Source organism: Prosopis cineraria, unplaced genomic scaffold (genome assembly GCF_029017545.1).
Source record: "Prosopis cineraria cultivar Desert tree isolate PC_DT_omini unplaced genomic scaffold, ASM2901754v1 PC7, whole genome shotgun sequence".
Taxonomy (NCBI): Eukaryota; Viridiplantae; Streptophyta; class Magnoliopsida; order Fabales; family Fabaceae; genus Prosopis; species Prosopis cineraria.
Window position 1 is genome coordinate 27,370,349 of NW_026555338.1, and position 20,505 is coordinate 27,390,853.

The following is a 20,505-nucleotide window of genomic DNA, read 5'->3' on the forward strand; positions in this document are numbered from 1 at the left end:
ATGTATGACGGTTAAATTTTCAATCATAAAATATAAAAAATAATTTCAAACTCTTTTCCTTTTTCTTACTTTAAAATTTCAAAAATTGAGAAAATAATTTAAATTAAATTACTTTTTACAATTTAAAACACGCATATCAAAATTTCACCAACAATTTATAATCCTAAGCTATGTGAACTTTGATCCTTATTGTAAGGTATGTAGGCCTTAAGACCTAATTCTGAATTAAATCCTCCCTTATAAATAAATAAATAATTTTTATTTTATTATTATCATTTAAAAAAATATGTGAATAAGAAAGAGATAATTAAAAAAACTTTAAAATCATATTAATTTAGTATAATTAATTTAAGTAATCGTTCTTATGAGTGGTGTTGTAGGGTGCTTAACATCTTCTCTACACTCAATCAACTCTCCAACCTGTTTTTGATTTCACAGACCATCTTTATTTTCTTTAAATAGTTTTTCAAGATTTTTTTTAAAATTTTGATAGTGACTTTCATTCAACCGGTTTTCGTTGTGAAGGTCGAAACCTCCGCTCTCGTGAGCCGTCCGCGTCACATTTTTGGGTGCAACAATTAGCATATTAAAATTTATTTATTTTAATTTTATAAGATAAAAGTACATAAAATCAAACAATTAGAAGTGGACTTTAGTCCACATAAGAATAAAAAAAAAAAATTTCACTCTTGCTTGCTATTCAAATTCCTCGTTGGAGTCCATTGCTTGCAACAACTAGCAAAGAAGGGTCTGGAAAGCAAAACAATTCATCAGTCAAATTTGCGGAGCTAGCTTCCCGCCTTCTCCACATCTCGAGATGCATGAGTTCGATCGTTCACGGTCCAAATTTTATTTTAAAAAAAAATTAAAAATTAAAAATTAACTTAAATGGTATATATTTAATATTAATTTTTTTAATATAATTATATTTTTAGTAAAAAAATAAAATTTTTATAAATTAAAATTTTTATTTTAAAAAATATAAAATAAAAAAAAATTATGCACCTCCATTGAAGGAGAGGCTTCGGGCTTCCCTCCTGACTCCCAAAGTCTCCTCCTCTTCACAAACTACAACATCCATTTCACTGCAGATAAGTGATGTAACACACACTCACACACTTGTGCAGTGCTGGACAGGGGGAGAGAGTAGAGAGAAATTAGAAATAAGGAGGTAAAAATGAAGAAGATGAAGAACAGAATAATGGGAGAGCAAGGGAGGGAGACAGACGCGAAGAGAAAAAGAGGAGAGCTTTTGAAACTCAAATCACAATTATTCATTCATCAAGTTTATATTATAAAGGCAAAACTACTCTATTTAAATTAAATTTTCTTACCTATTAAAAAAAATTAATAATTTAATCAGATGAAGTTAATGTTCAGATCTCTCTAGATACAAAAGTAAATATTAAAATGCTACAAAAGTAATTTACATCTTCCATAAGTTTCTTCCAAGAAAAATAGTACAATGGAGATCAAAATATATTAGTTGCTTTACTTCATCAACAGGTACCATGGGATCAGATCAATCATCATTTTCCTCTTCCTTCACCTATGGATGGACTTACGATGTGTTTCTCAACTTCAGGGGCGAAGATACTCGCTTTGATTTTACCACAAATCTCTACAAGGCTCTGCATCAGAAGGGTATTCATACATTTATAGATAACCGGGGCCTTACATCTGGCGAACAGATTTCAACTTCGCTTTTCAGAGCCATCAAAGAGTCCAGAATTGGTATCATTGTTTTCTCCAAAAACTATGCTTCCTCACCATTTTGTTTGGACGAGCTTGTTCAGATCCTTGAGTGTATAAAGAAAAATGGTCGATTGGTTTTGCCTATTTTCTACGACATGGATCCATCAGAAGCGCGACATCAAACCAAAAACTTTGGGGAAGCGTTTGCCAAGCTTGAGAAAAGGTTTGAGAATGACAAGGTGCGAAAATGGAGGATGGCTTTGCAAGATGCTGCTGATATTTCTGGTTTCCATTTTAAGCAAGGGTATGTGTATCAATTATCCTTCTTTACATATTTTACTTGCTCGATAATGACTTTATGTCATAAAGTCTTGTATGTATATAGTGTGATAGTATAAGTGTTCGTTAAGCGTTTAATACATGTCAAACTATATCAAATTAAGAAAAATGGAACTATATTAACCTGTTGTGTGTTAGTGATTTAATTAATTAGCAAGGGAGTGATCAGCAAGCAAGTTGTTTCTGGGATGGTACATAGCTAATCATAACTTCCTCAATATCAATAATGACATTATCCTGAATATATATAAATGCATGTATCTATTTTAATATGCTTGATCTGAGCACGAACTACAGGATTTGAAGCCAAATCGTATGAACTTAAATTGTTACTATTTGTGTCTCAAGGAATAAAAATAAAGCCAATCAAAGTATGTGCTAATTTTGGATGTACTCTATAAGTTAATTTGATTGCTGATCTAAAGTGTTCAATGCTTATTTCAAAGTGGTATATTGTGTCCAAATATATAATTTGATGTGTTTCCATTGAACTTAACTCGTACCAGAATAATTCTTCACATGAATTTTCACAAATTGCTATAATTATATTGGGACAGGCTTGAACTTGAATCTGATTTCATTGAGGGGATCATTAAAGAAATCTCAAGGAGGTTGAATCATCAACCTTTCCATATTGCTAACTATCCGATTGGACTTGAGTCTCGAGTGCCAAAAGTAATTTCCCTTCTAGCTGTTGGATGCAACAAGGGAGTCAAAATGGTGGGGATTTGTGGAATTGGCGGGATTGGAAAAACAACACTCGCTCGAGCAGTGTGCAATATGATTGTTGACCCATTTGAAGCCTTCTGTTTTCTTGCTGACGTTAGAGAAAATTCAATTAAAAATGGCCTTGTTTATCTCCAGAAAAAACTTCTTTCCCAAGTGATTGGGAAGGGTATCAACATTAGTGATGTCAACGAAGGAATCTCAATAATAAAACTGAGACTCCAACGGAAGAAGGTTCTTCTAATTCTTGATGATGTTGATAAGCCAAAACAATTACAAGCAATTGTTGGGGCACCTGATTGGTTTGGTTCTGGAAGTAGAATTATTGTGACAACAAGAGATAAGCATTTGTTGGCAAGACATGGCATTGAAAGAATTTATGAGGTAGAGAGCTTAAATCAAGAAGAAGCCCTTGAATTGCTTAAATGGAACGCCTTTAGAGAAAATAAAGTTGATGCAAGTTACAAGGACAACTTAAACAATGTCGTATTGTATGCTTGTGGTCTTCCATTAGCTTTAGAAGTTATAGGTTCCAACTTATTCAATAAGGGAATAAATGATTGGAATTCTGCATTAGAAAATTACCAAAGAATTCCCATTAAAGAGATCCAGCAAGTACTCAAAGTAAGCTATGATTCTTTAGAGGAATATGAGCAAGAAATTTTTCTTGACATTGCTTGTTGTTTTAAAGAAGACAGCTTAGAATATGTCAAAAGTGCTCTATATGCTCGAGGTATATGTCCAGATTATGATATTAATGTGTTGATTGATAAATGTCTCATAAAGATTGATTCTGGTCGTGTGACAATGCATCAATTAATTCAAGACATGGGTAGAGAAATTGTTCGACAACAATCACCAAAAGAGCCTGGAAAACGCTCTAGGTTATGGTATCATAAAGACATCATTCATGTTTTGGAAGAAAACAAGGTATAGTAACAATCATCTATCTGTATTTTCAATTCCTAATTCATCTAACGTATTTGTGGTTGACATGTATGATTTGGTTTGAAAGGGAACTGAGAATATTGAAGCCATAAATTTGGACATGCCTGGAGATGAAGAGATTAATTGGAGTGGAATGGCTTTCAAAAAGATGCCAAATCTTAAGATTCTTATGGTTAGAAATGCAAGATTTTCCACAAGTCCCAAGCAGCTTCCAAATAGTTTAAGAGTGCTAGATTGGAAGAAATATCCTTGTTCATCTTTTCCACCTGATTTTTATCCCAGGGAACTCATTATCCTCAAGATGCCTCAGAGTTTCCTCATACTGGATGAACCATTCAAGGTATGTAAATAATTACTTATAGATTATCGAAATTTTGATCATCAACTCTGGTGTTTATATAAATCTGGCTGTGGATCTTGCAAAGTACTTCACAGAAATAAAGTTAGTGAGAGATATAGAAATAAAAAGATGGCCGTGCCATCTCTGCACATCATGTGGATCCCACATTCTCTGTATTTGTTTATAACTTCAAAAAGTACTTCAAAAGAGATCCTCTACAAGTGTGTTTAATCACTTAAGTATTATTTAATGATGTTTCATATATCTATTACTTACAAATTATTATGACTAGCAACTTAACTTTGTCTTGTTTGTTTTGCAGGGGTTTCAATCAGTGAGTGTGATGGATTTCAGAGGCTGTAAATTTTTAAGAGAAGTTCCTAACTTAGATGGAGTCCCAAATTTGAAGGAACTATGTCTTTCAAACTGCATCAATTTAAGTAAATTTCATGCTTCCGTTGCATTACTAAACAAACTTAAAAGGTTAAGTGTCAAAAATTGCAAGAAGCTTGAGAGCTTTCCAGGCATTAGGTTGTTATGCCTTGAATTTCTTGATCTCTCATGGTGCTCCAGCCTTCGAAGATTCCCAGAGATATTACAACCCATGGAAAATATTAGAGACATTCGTCTAGACTATAGTGGCATAGAAGAATTGCCACTGTCATTCAAAAATCTGATTGGCTTGCAAAAATTAAAACTTTCATACTGTGATGTTCTTCGAAAAGTTAGAGCCATTCCGCCAAACTTGAAAGAATTGGAGGTGGTGGACTTGAATTTGAAGTCTGGTAGCGTATTGCTGAATCAGGTTAACTTACCTATCCATCTTTACAACCCTTCTGGCAGCTTTTTCATATGGCAATTTATGAACCACTTGATAGTATACATGATTTTTTCTTTTAAAATGGATCAAATACAAACACTCATACACCCCTACATATCTTTTCCTTCCCCTATAAGGAGGGTTGATCCTTCTCCCAAAGGGAAGAGTAACACACGCACTCATCACACTCACACATGCCCACCCCTTCACTACATAAGATACAGAATCCAAACCTCCCTCTTTCAGGAGAGTATGGGGTGTCATTGAGCTAACAGACTCTTGGAATAATATATGATAGCTCTAATGCTATACGTCTAGCTTCCTATTCGCAAGACGCAAACCCATGTTGACCCAAAATAACCATGATTTCACTTATTTGGTTCTCTTAAACTCATGTTTGAGGCTAAGTATGCCCCTCAATCAACATTTGAGCTAAAGCAATCATATATGTTCTCTTACTTTTCTGTGTTTGAGCCAAACTCATGTTTTGCAAAATGGTCTGTACTCTATATTCTAAAGAATAAAGTATATCCTATTTCTTGAGTGAAAACTTGCATCATGTTATTTGTCTTGTTCTTATCCATTGTAGAATAGTACACACGATGACTTTGTTCTAAAGTAATGTACTACTGAAACAGGCATTACGAGAGGTTGATGACTTGAGGTTTGTAATACAAGAAGACAGGATGCCAGAATGGTTTGATCACTATACTAAGGGAGGTTCAATGTGTTTCTGGATCCGAAACAAGTTCCCAAACATGGCCCTTTGTTTTGCCGGAAAAGTTGATGATGAAAGATATTTTAGAAAGCCTTGTCTGGATGGTTGGCTCTCTATCAATGGCAAACTCATTGAGAATCTAGAGCGTCATGTAATTGATGGAAGAATTACATCACAACATGTGTTTCTGTTTGATTTTCGACGCCTAGTTCCTGAGGACAAACTAAAGAGTGTGGTCTTAGAGCGTCAATGGAACCACGTTGAGATTTCTTATTACTTGACTCATAGGAAGAAGCACTTACCAGCAGCATGGGGTGGGATATATGTGTACAGGGAGAAATCTAGAATGGAAGATATCAAATTCAAAAACCCTAATGGGGAATCTCTCCACAGTTCTGCAAAGTTAATCTTGCGCAGGAACAAGTGGCCCCATGTTGATTTCAGAGTCATCAAAAGCAGTCCTAACGTAGGCATCTTTTCACTTGAACCTTGAAAGAATTGTTAAGTTAAAAGGAAAATTGTTTTTAGAATTTAAAATTATGGCAATAAAATTTAGTCTAATTCACCTAGTCAATATTTTTATAGTACCAAGGTTCTTGCAGGTAAACGGTTTGCTTGTCCTTGTCTGCCGAGTCCTGTTGCTGCTACTTAGTAGTTTGTAGTTTCTTCTAGATTTTCCTTTCAAGCTTTTGCTTACCTTTGTAGTCCCAAAAAAAAATATTTTTATACTACCATTTATACCTCATATCGAGGGGGGAAAAAGGTCCTCTTCTGTTCATGGCAAACTAGCATTTGAAGAGAACAATAAAAATTTTACATTCTCTAAAACCCATGATAATCAGACCAAAACTTCTGCAAAGCATGATTAAAAACTAAATGTTGTCTTAATGATCTATAAGCAAAACATAAACACTTCGAGCCCATTTTGTTATTGGAAAGAAATAGAATGGATTGATGAGGAATATAATGGACTAAGATAAGGTCATTGATTGATGGAGATATGACTATATGAGAATGATAAAGAGAGAAGAGTTATAAGAGTAATGTAAGTCAAAATGAAGATTGATGATCTTATTTATGTCATGTTCTCATATCTCCATTGCTCCATGGCTTTCTTCTTTTTATTATTCTTACCCCTCTTTCAATCTATAATCATATTTTAATCCATATTTTATTATTTATCAACCTATTTCATTTATTTTTAACAATAAAACGAGTCTTTTAAGAATTACGGAGGTTCATATATAGATACCAGATAGGACCAAATACAATTTAAAAGAATCTACATGTAATGTAATTTAAAATTTTAGTATTTATTAATTAAGTTACTTCGCAAGTCAAGAGAGTTCTCTTCATTTTTCGCCTTATAGGAAATTGAATATAGAAAGTTTGAAACCTGCATCTGAATAATGAACCTTTCCAATGTCCAAACATTGCGTAAACTCTGTCCAAAGTTGATACAACCGATCAGCTTATTATCTTCTCATTAGCACTGCCTTGGCAGATTTTGAAATCAATTTTAGAAAGTTGATAATATCAACCTACAATGATAAACCCAATGTGTGCGCGTGTGTACATAACAAAAATGGATAATGAATTTCACGATATTTAGTCATTTACACAAATTGTCTCCTTTTCCTCATCTGAATCATGAACCTCTGAATCGTGTCTTTCTGACGAAAGGATTAAAATTTTATATACTGTGCAAGAAGCTGATAATCTCAATTTTAAAAACATACAAAATATCAAAATTTTCCTAAATAATGAACCTTACAATGTCCAGGTAAGTTTGTCTTTCTCCATCCAAAAATGATACCCTTAACTTAAAGAAATGTTGGTGAATTAAATGACAAAACAAACCATCATACAATGTTTATCGTCAAAGAGGTACAATGAGAGAAACCGAGAAGAGATGGGACCTGTATAGATAGATGATTCCCATGCCTCTTTCTTTTTCTCTTTTTATTGTTTCTCTCAGTGACTGAATGAGACTGAGCTGTGGACTCAGGTAAAAGGGAAATGCCTGCATTGTTGGTACAGACTTCGAAATCGGACCGCTTCATTCTACGCAGGACTAGCTCAGCATAACTGTCTGGACTCATGGAAGATCCTTTCAAAAACTCAGGTACTGTTTCTTGTTCCTGGCTATGATTTATGAATCGAATATCTACCATTCTGGATTTTTGCTTGTACACACAGGCTCCACTCCATTTGGCCCTAGCTACTCCACTTTCCCCTGGATGGGAGCAATTTATGTAACTCAAGAAACAGGATATCTCCACGAGGTTCCATCCACTATCTAAAACTACATTCTTGAGTTTATCCTCAAGAACTAGGCACTGCAAATCAAACATAAAGATATGTCGTGATGCAAGTGATCCAAGAATTGTTTGAGCATCTGGGAGTCCAACATCTGCGCCATTAATCCGGACATCAAACAGCAGTTTTGGTGGTAAGTGCCACGGGTCCTCAATTAATGCAGCAAAACATACAGCCATGTTTGGGAATTCCTTTTGGAACAAAAAAGACAATGAATTTCCAATGACAAGGTGGTCAAGCCATTCTGGTGTCTTGTCTTCTTCTACTATGAACTTCAAGCCATCAACCTCACGTAAAGCCTGTCGAAAATTGGATTAAGAACAATACCATCAGTCCATTACAAAGATTAGTGTTGTGGAAGGAGAATTTGAGAGATCCATCTATAGAGTAACGAGCCTTCCTAATTTTAACTAGCATAATAGCAATTCATAAAATAAGCTAGTTCCTACGATAGAAACACCACATCAAGAAAAAACAATCAATCCTCGAAATATGATTAATTTGTTGTTCTGTTTACGTGTCATGTCATTTTTTATCAAACAATAACATTTCATTATATGCATGCTGGAACCAACTATTTCAAGTGGTTTATAAGTCATCATATAGATCCAATTAAGAGTGAAAGAGAGAGACTAATCTGACATAGTAAGATTCTACGAGACTCTGAACTCAAGTGTGAGAACCAATCAAGGTTTACTGCTCACAATTCTTTTAGGTTTGGGGGAATCCCTCTAATTTATTCAATACCTTTACAAAATGTAAGTTCTAATTTTTCCAAGTTAACAAGGCTTTTAAATGACAAAGGCAATTCTTCTATGCCACTACAGTCCAAACAGACATCTTTGATATTCTCCATCGTACCTAATATTTCTGGGAATCTTGTGAGGCTGGAGCACCCTGACAGGTCAAGAAACTCTAGGGATGTCAACCTGATACTTGGAAAGGTCCTGAGCTTCAAACATTTTTTAACACTCAACCTTTTAAGTTTACCAAGAAATCCAACGGAAACATGAACTTCAGTTAACTTGGTGCAGCCTTCCAAACACAATTCCCTCAAATCTGGGACTGCGGATAAGTCAGATACCCGTCTTAAAAATTTGCAACCTTCTTTTTGTGGAGCCGGTGCTTTATTATTGGAATTCCTTCATTAACATCTCTTAACTTAATGTCTGCCTCAAACACTTCAGAAAGAAGCATTTCCTGGAGATATACAAGGCCATGATTGATTGAGTTTTCTCTAACATCAGCAAGAAAACAAAAGCCTTCAAATGAGTCCACAATCAAACTGCATACTGCTCGAGCAATTGTTGATTTTCCTATCCCACCAGTACCACATATTCCTACCATTCGGACTTCTTCATCAAACCCAACATCTAGAAGAGAGTTTACTTTTAGCACTTGAGGCTCAAGCCCAACTGGATGATCGGCAACATGTAATGGTCTATGGTGAATCTTCCTAGTGACCTCTTTAACAATCGCTTTGATAAAAGCACATTTATATGTATTCCTGCACCAATAATAATTTGTTGCGAAAATTCAAACTAATAAGTGCATCAAATCAATATTTTGATATTGTCACAGCTCAGATTCACATCAAACGCATCAAAAGAAGCACTCAGACACAAAACGTCTCATGTATAAGATTTGCACACTTTTGATCATGCAGCGTTCATGATTCTTGGCCACACTTAGATATTTATGTTTATATGTATGTCACGCATCCATGCATGTATATCTGTAAAAGACTAACTATCAAACAAAATGCGCACAGTAGACTATATTAGCCCAAATAAGTGCGTTCTCTGTATTCAATTCTATTCTACAACAAATAAACACTAATAGGAAAAGTATAAAGCTTCAAATTTTGAATCCAGTCATTATTTGTATCTTATCCTCTCCAAGATATTAACATGGTTGAAACCATCAATATGAGGAAAAAAAAAAACAAATAAAAGATCTAAACTACAAGAGAGTCAGTGTGTTTAAATACCCGGGTTTGAATTGGAAACCAGAGAGACTTGCAGCTTCTTGTAGAGCCCGCCTCCATTTTTGTACCTTCTCCTTGTCATCTTTAAACCTTTTCTCTTGCAGAGCAAATGCTTCTCCATAATTTTTTCTCTGGGTTCGTACTTCTGACGGAACCACGCTATAAAAAAATGGGCAAAACCAATCTACAGTTCTTATTTATATGCTCGAGGATCTGAACAAGCTCATCTAAACAAAATACAGAGGAAGCATAGTTTCTTGAGAAAATAGTGATAGCTATCCTAGACTCTTGGATTGCTTTGAGAAGTGATGGTGTGATCTTTTCCCCTTTTCTAAGCCTTTCGTCATCCATAAAAGTACGAAGACCCCTTTGTTGTAGAGCCTCATAAAGGTTTCTAGCAAAATCAAAGCGAGTATCTTCACCTCTAAAATTAAGAAAGACATCGTAAGTCCACCCATGAGAGAAGGAAGAGGAAAATGGTGATTGCTCAGCCATGGCAGCTGGTGGTACTGGAGCATTAAAATTTTCTAATATCTATCTATTCTATGTGTGTTACAAAAAATTATAATAAGCCGAATTTCTCAGACTCCAAGCATTACGCCACACTAGTTTACTCTTAAGAAATCACAGGAAGCAGACGAAAAGAATATCAAGCAGTGACAATAGGAAATCAAGTCAACAAGATCCTAGTTTTATCAGTAAATAAAACATGAGAGCTTAGCTTATAGAATGAGCAATCAAGTCAACAAAATGGGTGTGAAATAGAAACGCAATCACAAGGAAAAGAGACGCAACAAGATATAATTTCTGACGGTTCACGTAAATGAAAATCCCCCCAAAAACCCCCAAATTCTCGGCCACCAAACAAGGAACGAGTAGAAGATTGGGGTCGTATTCAAGTAGAAACAAACCTATGGCTCCGGATGGAATGCAGCCAAGTCAGTGATGACCATGACGATTCGACTTGCGTTGGGAGGTCCCAATGTCTTGCTTCTCTTGACTGGCATTGAATTTATTGAGCAATAAATAGTTGTCTGACTTTTGGTTCCCTGTGTGCTTTTATGTCTTATCAGGATGATCAGATTCAATTATTCAAAGACAGTGTTGGTCAAAATAAATAAATGAACTTCAAAGAAAGTAGATCCAAGGGACTAGGAAAATAGAAAGTGACAGTATTCACCACTGGTTTCCGGTCTTCCTCTCTCCATTACTCGTGAAATCAGAAATGCAGAGTCCAGTCAACTCCACCTTCAATAGGTAATGCTTCCATCTCTAAGGTCCCGTTTGGTTAAATACAAGGGGAAATGAGAATTAGAAAACAGTAATTAATCACAATTATAAAATTTACCTTATTGAAATTTTAATTGAAGAGCATAGTAAGAAATTATAAATATTTAGTTTAAAAAATATACTAACTATATTTAAAATTTAAAATTATTTATAGAGTCAGTTGAACATTTATGAGAGATAGTTGAGAATTTTATTTTTTTTTTCTTTCAATATACAAGTAAATCACTTAAAAAATTAAGTAAATATATTTAAAATTATTCATAATATTAATTAAAAATTTATAAGAGTTAGTTGTGAATTACAAATCAATTATTTATATTTTTTTGCTTTTAATATATAGATAAATTACCTAAAACATTTTCTAAATACATTTAAAATAATTTATAACTTTGATTGAAAATTTAAGAAAATCAGTTATGAATCACAAGCCAATTACTTGTGATTTTTTGCCATCACTTAGAAAATAAATAAAAGATAGTTGAAAATCTTTATAACATTAGTTAGAAATTTAATACAATCTGTTTTGAATTTCAAATCAAGCAATAAAAGATAATTTATAACAAATAAAGACCATGATTTATTATTAAAATTTTAATAATTTACTTATGTAATTGTTATTAATATTCTTATAAAATCTCTAATTTTTATTTTTCCTAAATATAATAGAATAGATTGAAAAAATAAAAATAAAAATAAAATAATTAAAATGTGGAGGAAGATAAGTGAACTATATTTATAAAGGAGGAAAGTAATTTATTTTATAGGATTATGAGTCATAATTCGTGATATTTTTAAAAGGTGTGATAATATTTATATTTGTAACATATAATATTAAATTTTATCATACTTATTATAGAGAAAAAGAGTGACTTAATTTATTTTTATTTCAATTTTTCGATCCATTTTATTTGTATTTTTCTAACAACAGAACAAGACCTAGGAATTCTCTTTCTTCTTTTTCAATTTAAATTATACTCCCTCTGTTCAAAAATATAAAACATTTTTGAAGAGTTAGATGTTAAAAAATGTAAAACATTTTTAATTTTTTGATGTGTAATTATTACCTTTTTTTTTAAAAGTATCCTTATTGATAATGACTTTATATTTATTATAGGATGTTTAGTAAGAATAAATATAAAAAGATAGGGGTTAGTTTGAAAGTAGGCAACTGTTTTATTGAAGAGTGAGATTCGATTAAAAATGCCTTACATTTTTGAACGGAGAGAGTATATATTAATTATTTTTTATTACAAATGCTCTTATTATTATTTTTAGAATAAAGTACCCCGACCATTCTTAAAGTAATTTTTAGTTGAAGAAGACATAAAAAAAATTTGATTAAAATATGATTAATTTTTTAAATAAAATCAATTGTGTCTATAAATGTTTGTCGAAAAATATGTTTACAAATTTTAAATTTAAATGATTTATATATCTCTCAAACTTATCATTTTAAATTTAGAATTTTAGAAACTTTAAAAAACATAAATAAGTAAGTTTCAGTAAATTTGATAAAGATTAACATAATAAAATCTTATAATCATAAAAAAATAATAAATTTATAATATAATAAAAGTTTAAAAATGTACTTATTATATTTTTATTTGTATACAAAATATTTTTTTTTGAGAAATTTAGATGTTTAGATAATTATTATATTAAAGAGGGGCATTTTGGTTAAGTTAATAACTTAAAAGTGAAACTTAATAGTAGACTTATTGTTAGATAGATGAAAATGAAATTTGAAATATACAATAGGGTTTATGTAACACATATTTTAATTTTAAGGATTGTTTGTATAATTTTTCAAAATAGAAGAGTAATTTGTGTATTTTACTCTTATTTTCATTAACATAAATTACCATGTCATATTAAAAATAGACACATAGTAACTAATATGATACTAGCATCTTATATAAGTTAATAATAACTTTATAAAAATTTTATTCATTTCAACTTTTAATTGTTGAATCAGTGCCTTAATTAGTTTAATAATTATTTCAGTTTTCAGTACCTACAAAAAATGTTAGTCATTCTAGCTCTGCCCCCATAGTTATTAGTATTGTTTTTGTATCATAGAAATCTTTTAATGAATCATTAATTATTATTTTTTCAGTTTTACCCTTTCACAACTTTCTGTAGATAGAATGAAAGATTTTATTTTTTAGACAATATCAATAATTTAACTACCTCTTATTCATTTGAATTAAATAATTAGAATTGACTATATATGATTGGAAGAAGTATTATATAACAACTTTTCAAGTTATAAAATTATTCTAAAATTATTTATGATAATTATTAAAAAAAAGTTAAATTAGTGTATTTATCGATGTAATAAAATAAACAGTTCATAATTAATTTGATATGGTTCAACTACAATTCAACCATTAACTCTTGAATTAGTAATTTGATTGGTATGACAAGTCTGGTTTTCAAAATTTTTATGATACCTTGTTCATTCTAGCTGTGCCTGCAAGTAGTCATTATTATGGTTTTCGTATCATAGCTATCTACCATTTAATTTAACTCGACAAATTTTATCATGATTTTTCTTGTTATCTTTATCATACTCTTAGAATTATTGAATCATTTTCAGTCCACCAAACCCCCAGTAGAACTAAAACCAAATTGCAGTAAATATTATTTTTTAAGTATTATATACATAAGATTTATCCAAGATTTTTAACACAAACATTTGAACAAAAAATATAAATATTTTCTTTTTTTTTTCCTTTTAATTTGGAAACAAGGCAAAGGAAAAGCCCTACGCGAATAAAGTAAATTACAACAATCATGAGGAGGATCCTCAAGTGTCATAACCTTTTGAGTTGATATCATGAGCAGAATTAACAATGTAATCAGCACATAAATTATAAATTAGTTTTCCTAAATACATACTCGTAAGCAAGCTCCTAATCTTTTCTTAAAAGATTTATGATATCTTGAACAATGTTCAAAGTTGAGTAGTTAATGCCATAGGCGTTCATAATTCCAAGTATAGTCTTTAGAGATTTAGTTCAAAGTTTAATTTTCCTAAAACCATGAAACCAACAAAGCCATGAGTTCCGCCTTGATAATCAAAATAACCCCAAGTTTTTTTGCAAAACCACATTTCCATCTTCCTTCATAATCTCTGACAAGTTCTTCACAAGAAGCATGTCCAGCACTATTAACTTAGCCATCCACATGACCATCGACAAGTCCCTTGCAAAAAACATGTCCAGCAATATTGACATGACCAGGTTTTTGTTTTTCTCATGCACAAGTTCTCCATGGTCTTGTATTAAAAAAAAAAATATTTAGCCATTGGCATTAAGAAAGGTCTTATTATGAAGGGAAAATACAATCAAGAATCATTGATCAAAATTTATGTAAGTTAAAAATCAATTATTATCAAAATTTAAATGGGTACTTGAACATTTAGGTTAGTTTTTTTATTAATAAGTATCCATTCAAATTTTAATAACAATTCATTTTAAATTAACAACAGTTAATTCTAGTTTTGATAACAGTCGGTTGATATAAATTTTGATCAGTGGTACTTAATTGTTATTTTCCCTACCATCAATTATCATTCATCCTTTCTCATCCAACTATCCAAGAGGGACGGTGGGAGATGAGGTGGGACCCATATGGATAGATGTCTGCCGTCCCTCTTGCTTTTTCTCATATCATTGTCTCTTCCAGTGACTGAATGAGATTCAGGAATGGGTTTGGATAAAAGAGACGTGCCTGCATTGTTACCATTGTCTTGGCTAACTTTGAAATCAATGCGAGGCCACTTCACTCTATGCAGGACTAACGCAGCATGACTGTGTGGATACATGGAAGAATATCCTTTCAATAACTGGTCAGGGACAGGTTCTTCCTCGTTCTGATTTATGAACCGAATATCTTCCATTCTGGATTTTCGCTTGTGAACATATGCTCCAATCCATTTTGCCCTTGCTACTCCATACATTTTATCATCTTCCTCTGGATAACAATTTATGTAACTCATGGCACAGGATATCTCCACATGGTTCCACCCACCATCCTCAAGTACTACACTCGTGAGTTTATGCACAAGAACTAGGCGTCGCAAATCAAACAGAAAGACATGTTGTGATGTCAGTGATCCAAGAATTGTTTGACCATTTGGCAATCCAACATCCATGCCATTAATTCGGACCCCAATGAGCAGTCTAGGTGGTAAGTGCCATAGGTCCTCTATTAAAGCACCAAAACATACAGTCATGTTTGGGAATTCCTTTTGAAACCAAAAAGATAATGAATCTCCAGTGACATGGTGGTCAAGCCATGCTGGTGTCTTGTCTTCTTCTACTATGAACTTCAAGCCATCAACCTCGTGTAAAGCCTGTTGCCAAACAGGTGAAGAACAAGGTCATTTGTAAGATTAATAGCAATCAATAACCCAAGCTAGATCCTACAATAGAAGCACGAGATCAAGGGCAATCAAAACTTTAAAACATGATGTAATCTTTGTTTTGTTCAAGTATCATGTCATTTTTTATCAGACAACAATATTTCAGTGTAAATGTGAAAACCAACTTTAAGAGGGTCATCAGTCATCATATATATGCAAATGCCAAGTGTTAAAGAGAGAGACTAACCTGACACAGTAAAATGCTACGAGACTCTGAGCTCAAGTGCGAGTACCAATCAAGGTTTACTGCTGACAATTCTTTTAGGTTTGGCGGAATCCCTCTAACTTCTTCGATGCTTCTACAAAATGTAAGTTGTAATTTTTCCAGTTAACAAGGTTTTTGAACGACAAAGGCAATTCTTTTATGCCACTATTGTCTAAACAGACATCTTTGATATTTTCCATACTTCCTAATATTTCTGGGAATCTTGATAGGCTGGAGCACCCTGAAAGGTCTAGAAACTCAAGGGATGTTAACCTGATACTCGGAAAGGTCTCGAGCTTTCAACAGTTTTTAACACTTAGACTTTGAAGTTTATCAAGAAATCCAATGGAAACATGAACTTCAGTTAAATTGATGCAGCCTTCCAGACACAATTCCTTCAAATTCAGGACTCCAGATAAGTCAAAAACTCCTTTTAAAAATTTACATCCTCTGAAATTCATCACATTCAAAGATTGAAACTTCTGCAAAACAAGATTAGAAACAATTAGTCTTTAATAAATTGTAAGAACATCAGAAAATACTAAAAAGCAGAAACACCAATACAGACAATATTCAAGTCATGGAACAAATTTTTAAGAGTTCTTGCTTCATAATAAAACAAATTAATGTTGAAAAATGGCAATATTCTACATGCCTTGTGTAGCATATCCTGTTTGAGGAAACTTTCAGGCATCTTGAGGATGATTAGTTCCTTGGGGTTGAAATCAGAAGGTAAAGATGGACAGGGATAACCCTTCCAATCCAACACTCTTAAACTGTTTGGGAGATGCCTGGGGCCTGTAGAAAAGCGTGCATTTCTGATAACAAGCATCTTAAGATTCGGCATCTTTTTGAAAGCCTTTCCACTCCAATCAATCACTTTATCTCCAGGCATATCTAGAGTTATGCCTTCAATCTTCGCAGAACCCTTTCATACCAAATAACAGAATAAACCACAAAATTTGTTAGATGTATTAGGAATTGATATAAATTTCTATAAAAATATTATATTATAACCTAGAAATAAATAAATAATACCAAGTTAGTCAAGGAATGGGAAGAGGAAGAGGGAAAACAAAGCTATGTGAGCACTCAAGATCCCCCAGGTAGATGATTTAAGATTAGGGAAAACCTGAGAACAATATGACCATAAAAAATAATGATAAGAAAAAACAAATGTACAAATGACTCTTACCTTGTTTTCTTCTAAAAGATGAATAATGTCTTCATGAAACCATAACCTAGTGCGGTTGCCAGGCTCATGTGGTGATTTTTGTCACACAATTTCTTTACCCATGGCTTGAACCAAATCATGCATTGTCACCATACCATGAGTAATTTTTATGAGACATTTTTCAGTCAACACTTTAATACTATAATCTGGGCACATACCACGAGCATACAAAGCACTTCTTACATATTCGAATGTGTCACCTTTAAAGAAACAAGCAATGTCAAGAAAAATTTCCTGCTCATACTCTTCCAAAGCATCATAACTTACCTTAAGAATTTGTTGGATCTCTTTCATTGGAATTCTTCGGTAACTTTCTAATGCAGAATTCCAATCATTTATTTCTCTATTGAACAAGTTGGAACCTATAACTTCCAAAGCCAAAGGAAGGCCACATGCATAGAGTACTACATTGTTACAAATGTCCATGTAACTTGCATCAATTCCCTTTTGTTTAAAAGCATTCCATTTAAGCAATTCAAGAGCTTCTTCACTATTCAAACAATCTACCTCATAAATTCTTTCAACACCATGCCTTACTAACAAATGCTTATCCCTTGTCGTTACAATGATTCTACTACCAGAACCAAACCAATCAAGCCCCCCAGCAATTGCTTGCAATTGCTTTAGCTTATCAACATCATCAAGAACGAGAAGAACCTTCTTTCTATGGAGCCTGTGCTTTAGTATTGGAATTCCTGCATTAACATCTCTTTAACTTGATGTCTTCCTCAAACACATAAGAAAGAAGCATTTCTTGGAGATATACCAGGCCATGCTTAATTGAATTTTCTCTAACATCAGCAAGAAAGCAAAAACCTTCAAACGAGTCCAGAATCAAATTGCATACTGCCCGAACAATTGTTGATTTTCCTATTCCACCAATGCCAGATATTCCTACCATTTGGACTCCTCCATTAGACCCAACATCTAGAAGAGTGTTTACTTTTAGCACTCGAGGCATAAGCCCAACTGGATAATCAGCAATATGCAATGGTCTGCGGTGAATCTTCCTAGTGACCTCTTTAATAATCCCTTTGATAAAAGCATATTCATATTGATTCCTGCACCAACAACAGATTTTTGGAAAAATTCTCACAACTTGTGATTCATATCAAATGCATCAAAACAAACAGACACAAAACATCTCAATATAAGATTCAAACTTTTTACGTATCTTTAAGAGACTAACTATCAAATCAACTGCACAACTTTATTAGGCAAAATAAATTCACCCTCTGTTTTCGTTTCTCTTTTATGACACATAAACACTAAAAGGAAAAATGACACTTCAAATTTTGAAAGTCATAATTCGTGCTTTAGCCTCTCTAAGATATTAATATGTTAGTAATTATCTATATTAAAATAAACAAATAAAAGATGCAAAGCAAAAAAGAGGCAACGTGCTTAAATACCCAGGTTTGAAATGGAGACCCGAGAGACTAGCAGCGTCTTGTAGAGCCGACCGCCACTTTTGCACCTTCTCCTTGTAATTCTTAAACCTCCTCTCATGCTGAGCAAACACTTCTCCATAATTGTTTCTCTGATTTCGAACTTCTGATGGATTCACGTCATAAAAAATGGGCAAAACCAATCTACCTTGTTTATTTATACGCTCAAGGATCTGAACAAGCTCATCTAAACAAAATGTAGAGGAAGCATAGTTTCTGGAGAAAATAGTAATAGCCATTCTAGACTCTCGGATTGCTTTGAGAAGTGATGGTGTAATCTTTTCTCCTTTTCTAAGCCTTTCGTTGTCCATAAAAGTATGGATACCCTTTTGTTGTAAAGCCTCATAGAGGTTTCTAGCAAAATCAAACCGAACATCTTTACCTCTAAAATTGAGAAAGACATCATAAGTCCATTCATAAGACAAGGAAGAGGAAGAAGGTGATTTCTCGGCCATGGTAGCAGGTAGAAATGATGCTAGACCTGCCAGGGAATCAACAAAAATACCACTACTTGAAAGTTCTAATATACATATTCAGTATATAATATAAAAGCTCTAATAAATTAAAAATTCACAGGTCATATATTTCTCAGACTCGTGAGTTGACCCACAACACTGTGCCCAAAAAATTAAAAAACAGAGTGAGAGAGGAAATCACAGGAAGCGGACAAAAAATGATGTGTCGCAATAGAAAATCAAGTCAATAAAATCATAGTTTCATCAGTTAAGAAAACATGAGAAGTCATGTAATAGAACGAGAAGACCAAGTCAACAGAATGGGTGTGAAATAGATATGCATTCACAAGGAAACTACGGGTCACAAAATAATTTAGTCTAGATTACATCCCTAACCTGAAGTCTGAAGATGTAAATAAGAAATTTTCGCCCAAATTCTCTTCTGCCAAACCGGTGACCAGTAGAAGATCGGTGTAGTATTGAAGAAGAAACAAACCTTTTGGCTTTGGATGGACATGCAGTCAACTCAGTGACGTATTGCCATTTGACAAGTGCCAACTTCTTGTTTTCAGCGACTTCCATCAATTTCTCGGGCAGTTAAGGATAGTGTGACTTTTGTGCACTATCTCTGACATTTTCTTCCCATACAAAAGGAGTCTAAATAGAAGACTCAAAAACTCAAGCTACGGTCCAACAGGGAAAGGTGACTTCATTCTGGAGAAATCTCATCAACCACGTGGACACCATCAGAGAGACCTTGAGCACATCATCTAGCGAACCAATCTGCCACGCTGATGGCTTCTCTATGCACATGATGATGATGATGATATCCCAATCCAGCAACTCTAACCTCCAAACTTCACTTACCACATAGAAAAACAGGTCTCTCTAGTTACGATCTGATCTTATGAGATTGTAAGCCTCATTTGAATCTGGAAAAACATCAATCTTCGTAAGTCCTCTGAGCAAGCAAACTTTCAAACAAGATCGTTTCAATCTCTTCAATAGAATTGGACATATAATCCAAATATCCAATTTTACTTGTGAGCTCCGTACTTGAGAACTGAGCCGTCCAGATCAAGTTTTAGCCTGGGGATTCTCAATATCAGGGGATAGGATGGTCTTCTTGAGATTCTGGACGCTAGCCTCCTCTCTAATACACTTCTTAAAACAGCATGAAAAATATTGATTTTGTTCAGATTCTCAAGAACATTCTAGCGCACCATGCAGTCCATATGAAATAGCACATGTGGCTGACAATCCTCATCTAGTCCCATTCACTCCAAGTAGATGGTTTTACTATCATATGCTAGCTCCTGTGCCGAAGGGCAATCCCCTAAATAAACAAGGACATCGATTCACTGACAATAGCAACAAAGCAGAAAGCCCCAAATTAATCAGCAATCAAATTGCTTACTTTTTCAGCAATTGTTGTTTCACATATTCCACCAATGCCACAATCCCTACCATTAGGACTCCATCATAATATCCAACATTTAGAAGAGTTTACTTTCAGCGCTCGAGACTAAAGTCCACCTGAATAATCAGCATT

The 20,505-nt window shown here is 33.4% G+C and overlaps 2 protein-coding genes and 2 pseudogenes across 2 annotated transcripts; 1 reads left to right on the plus strand and 3 right to left on the minus strand.

Moving 5' to 3' along the window:
* Positions 1-1,448: 1,448 nt before the first annotated feature.
* LOC129316176 (disease resistance protein Roq1-like) lies at positions 1,449-6,332 on the plus strand. Its single transcript, XM_054960480.1, has 6 exons — positions 1,449-1,999; positions 2,592-3,690; positions 3,776-4,048; positions 4,371-4,853; positions 5,507-6,052; positions 6,189-6,332. The coding sequence occupies exons 1-6, from the start codon at positions 1,512-1,514 to the stop codon at positions 6,246-6,248; spliced, it is 2,949 nt and encodes a 982-aa protein (XP_054816455.1). The 5' UTR covers positions 1,449-1,511; the 3' UTR covers positions 6,249-6,332.
* Positions 6,333-7,159: 827 nt separating this feature from the next.
* On the minus strand, positions 7,160-10,797 carry LOC129316180 (TMV resistance protein N-like; annotated as a pseudogene).
* LOC129316181 (uncharacterized) lies at positions 7,160-15,882 on the minus strand. Its single transcript, XM_054960481.1, has 3 exons — positions 15,853-15,882; positions 8,543-8,596; positions 7,160-8,204 (listed from the first exon to the last, which is right to left on the minus strand). The coding sequence occupies exon 3, from the start codon at positions 8,082-8,084 to the stop codon at positions 7,449-7,451; it is 636 nt and encodes a 211-aa protein (XP_054816456.1). The 5' UTR covers positions 8,085-8,204; positions 8,543-8,596; positions 15,853-15,882; the 3' UTR covers positions 7,160-7,448.
* On the minus strand, positions 14,104-20,224 carry LOC129316177 (disease resistance protein Roq1-like; annotated as a pseudogene).
* Positions 20,225-20,505: the final 281 nt, after the last annotated feature.

Excerpts from the sequence above, each read along its gene's own strand:
- LOC129316181 (XM_054960481.1), bottom strand. The coding sequence starts at position 8,084 with ATGGCTGTATGTTTTGCTGCATTAATTGAGGACCCGTGGCACTTACCA.
- LOC129316176 (XM_054960480.1), top strand. The coding sequence starts at position 1,512 with ATGGGATCAGATCAATCATCATTTTCCTCTTCCTTCACCTATGGATGG. Across the intron at positions 2,000-2,591 it reads GGTTTCCATTTTAAGCAAGG|GCTTGAACTTGAATCTGATT; the intron begins GTATGTGTATCA and ends ATATTGGGACAG. Across the intron at positions 6,053-6,188 it reads TCATCAAAAGCAGTCCTAAC|GTAAACGGTTTGCTTGTCCT; the intron begins GTAGGCATCTTT and ends AGGTTCTTGCAG.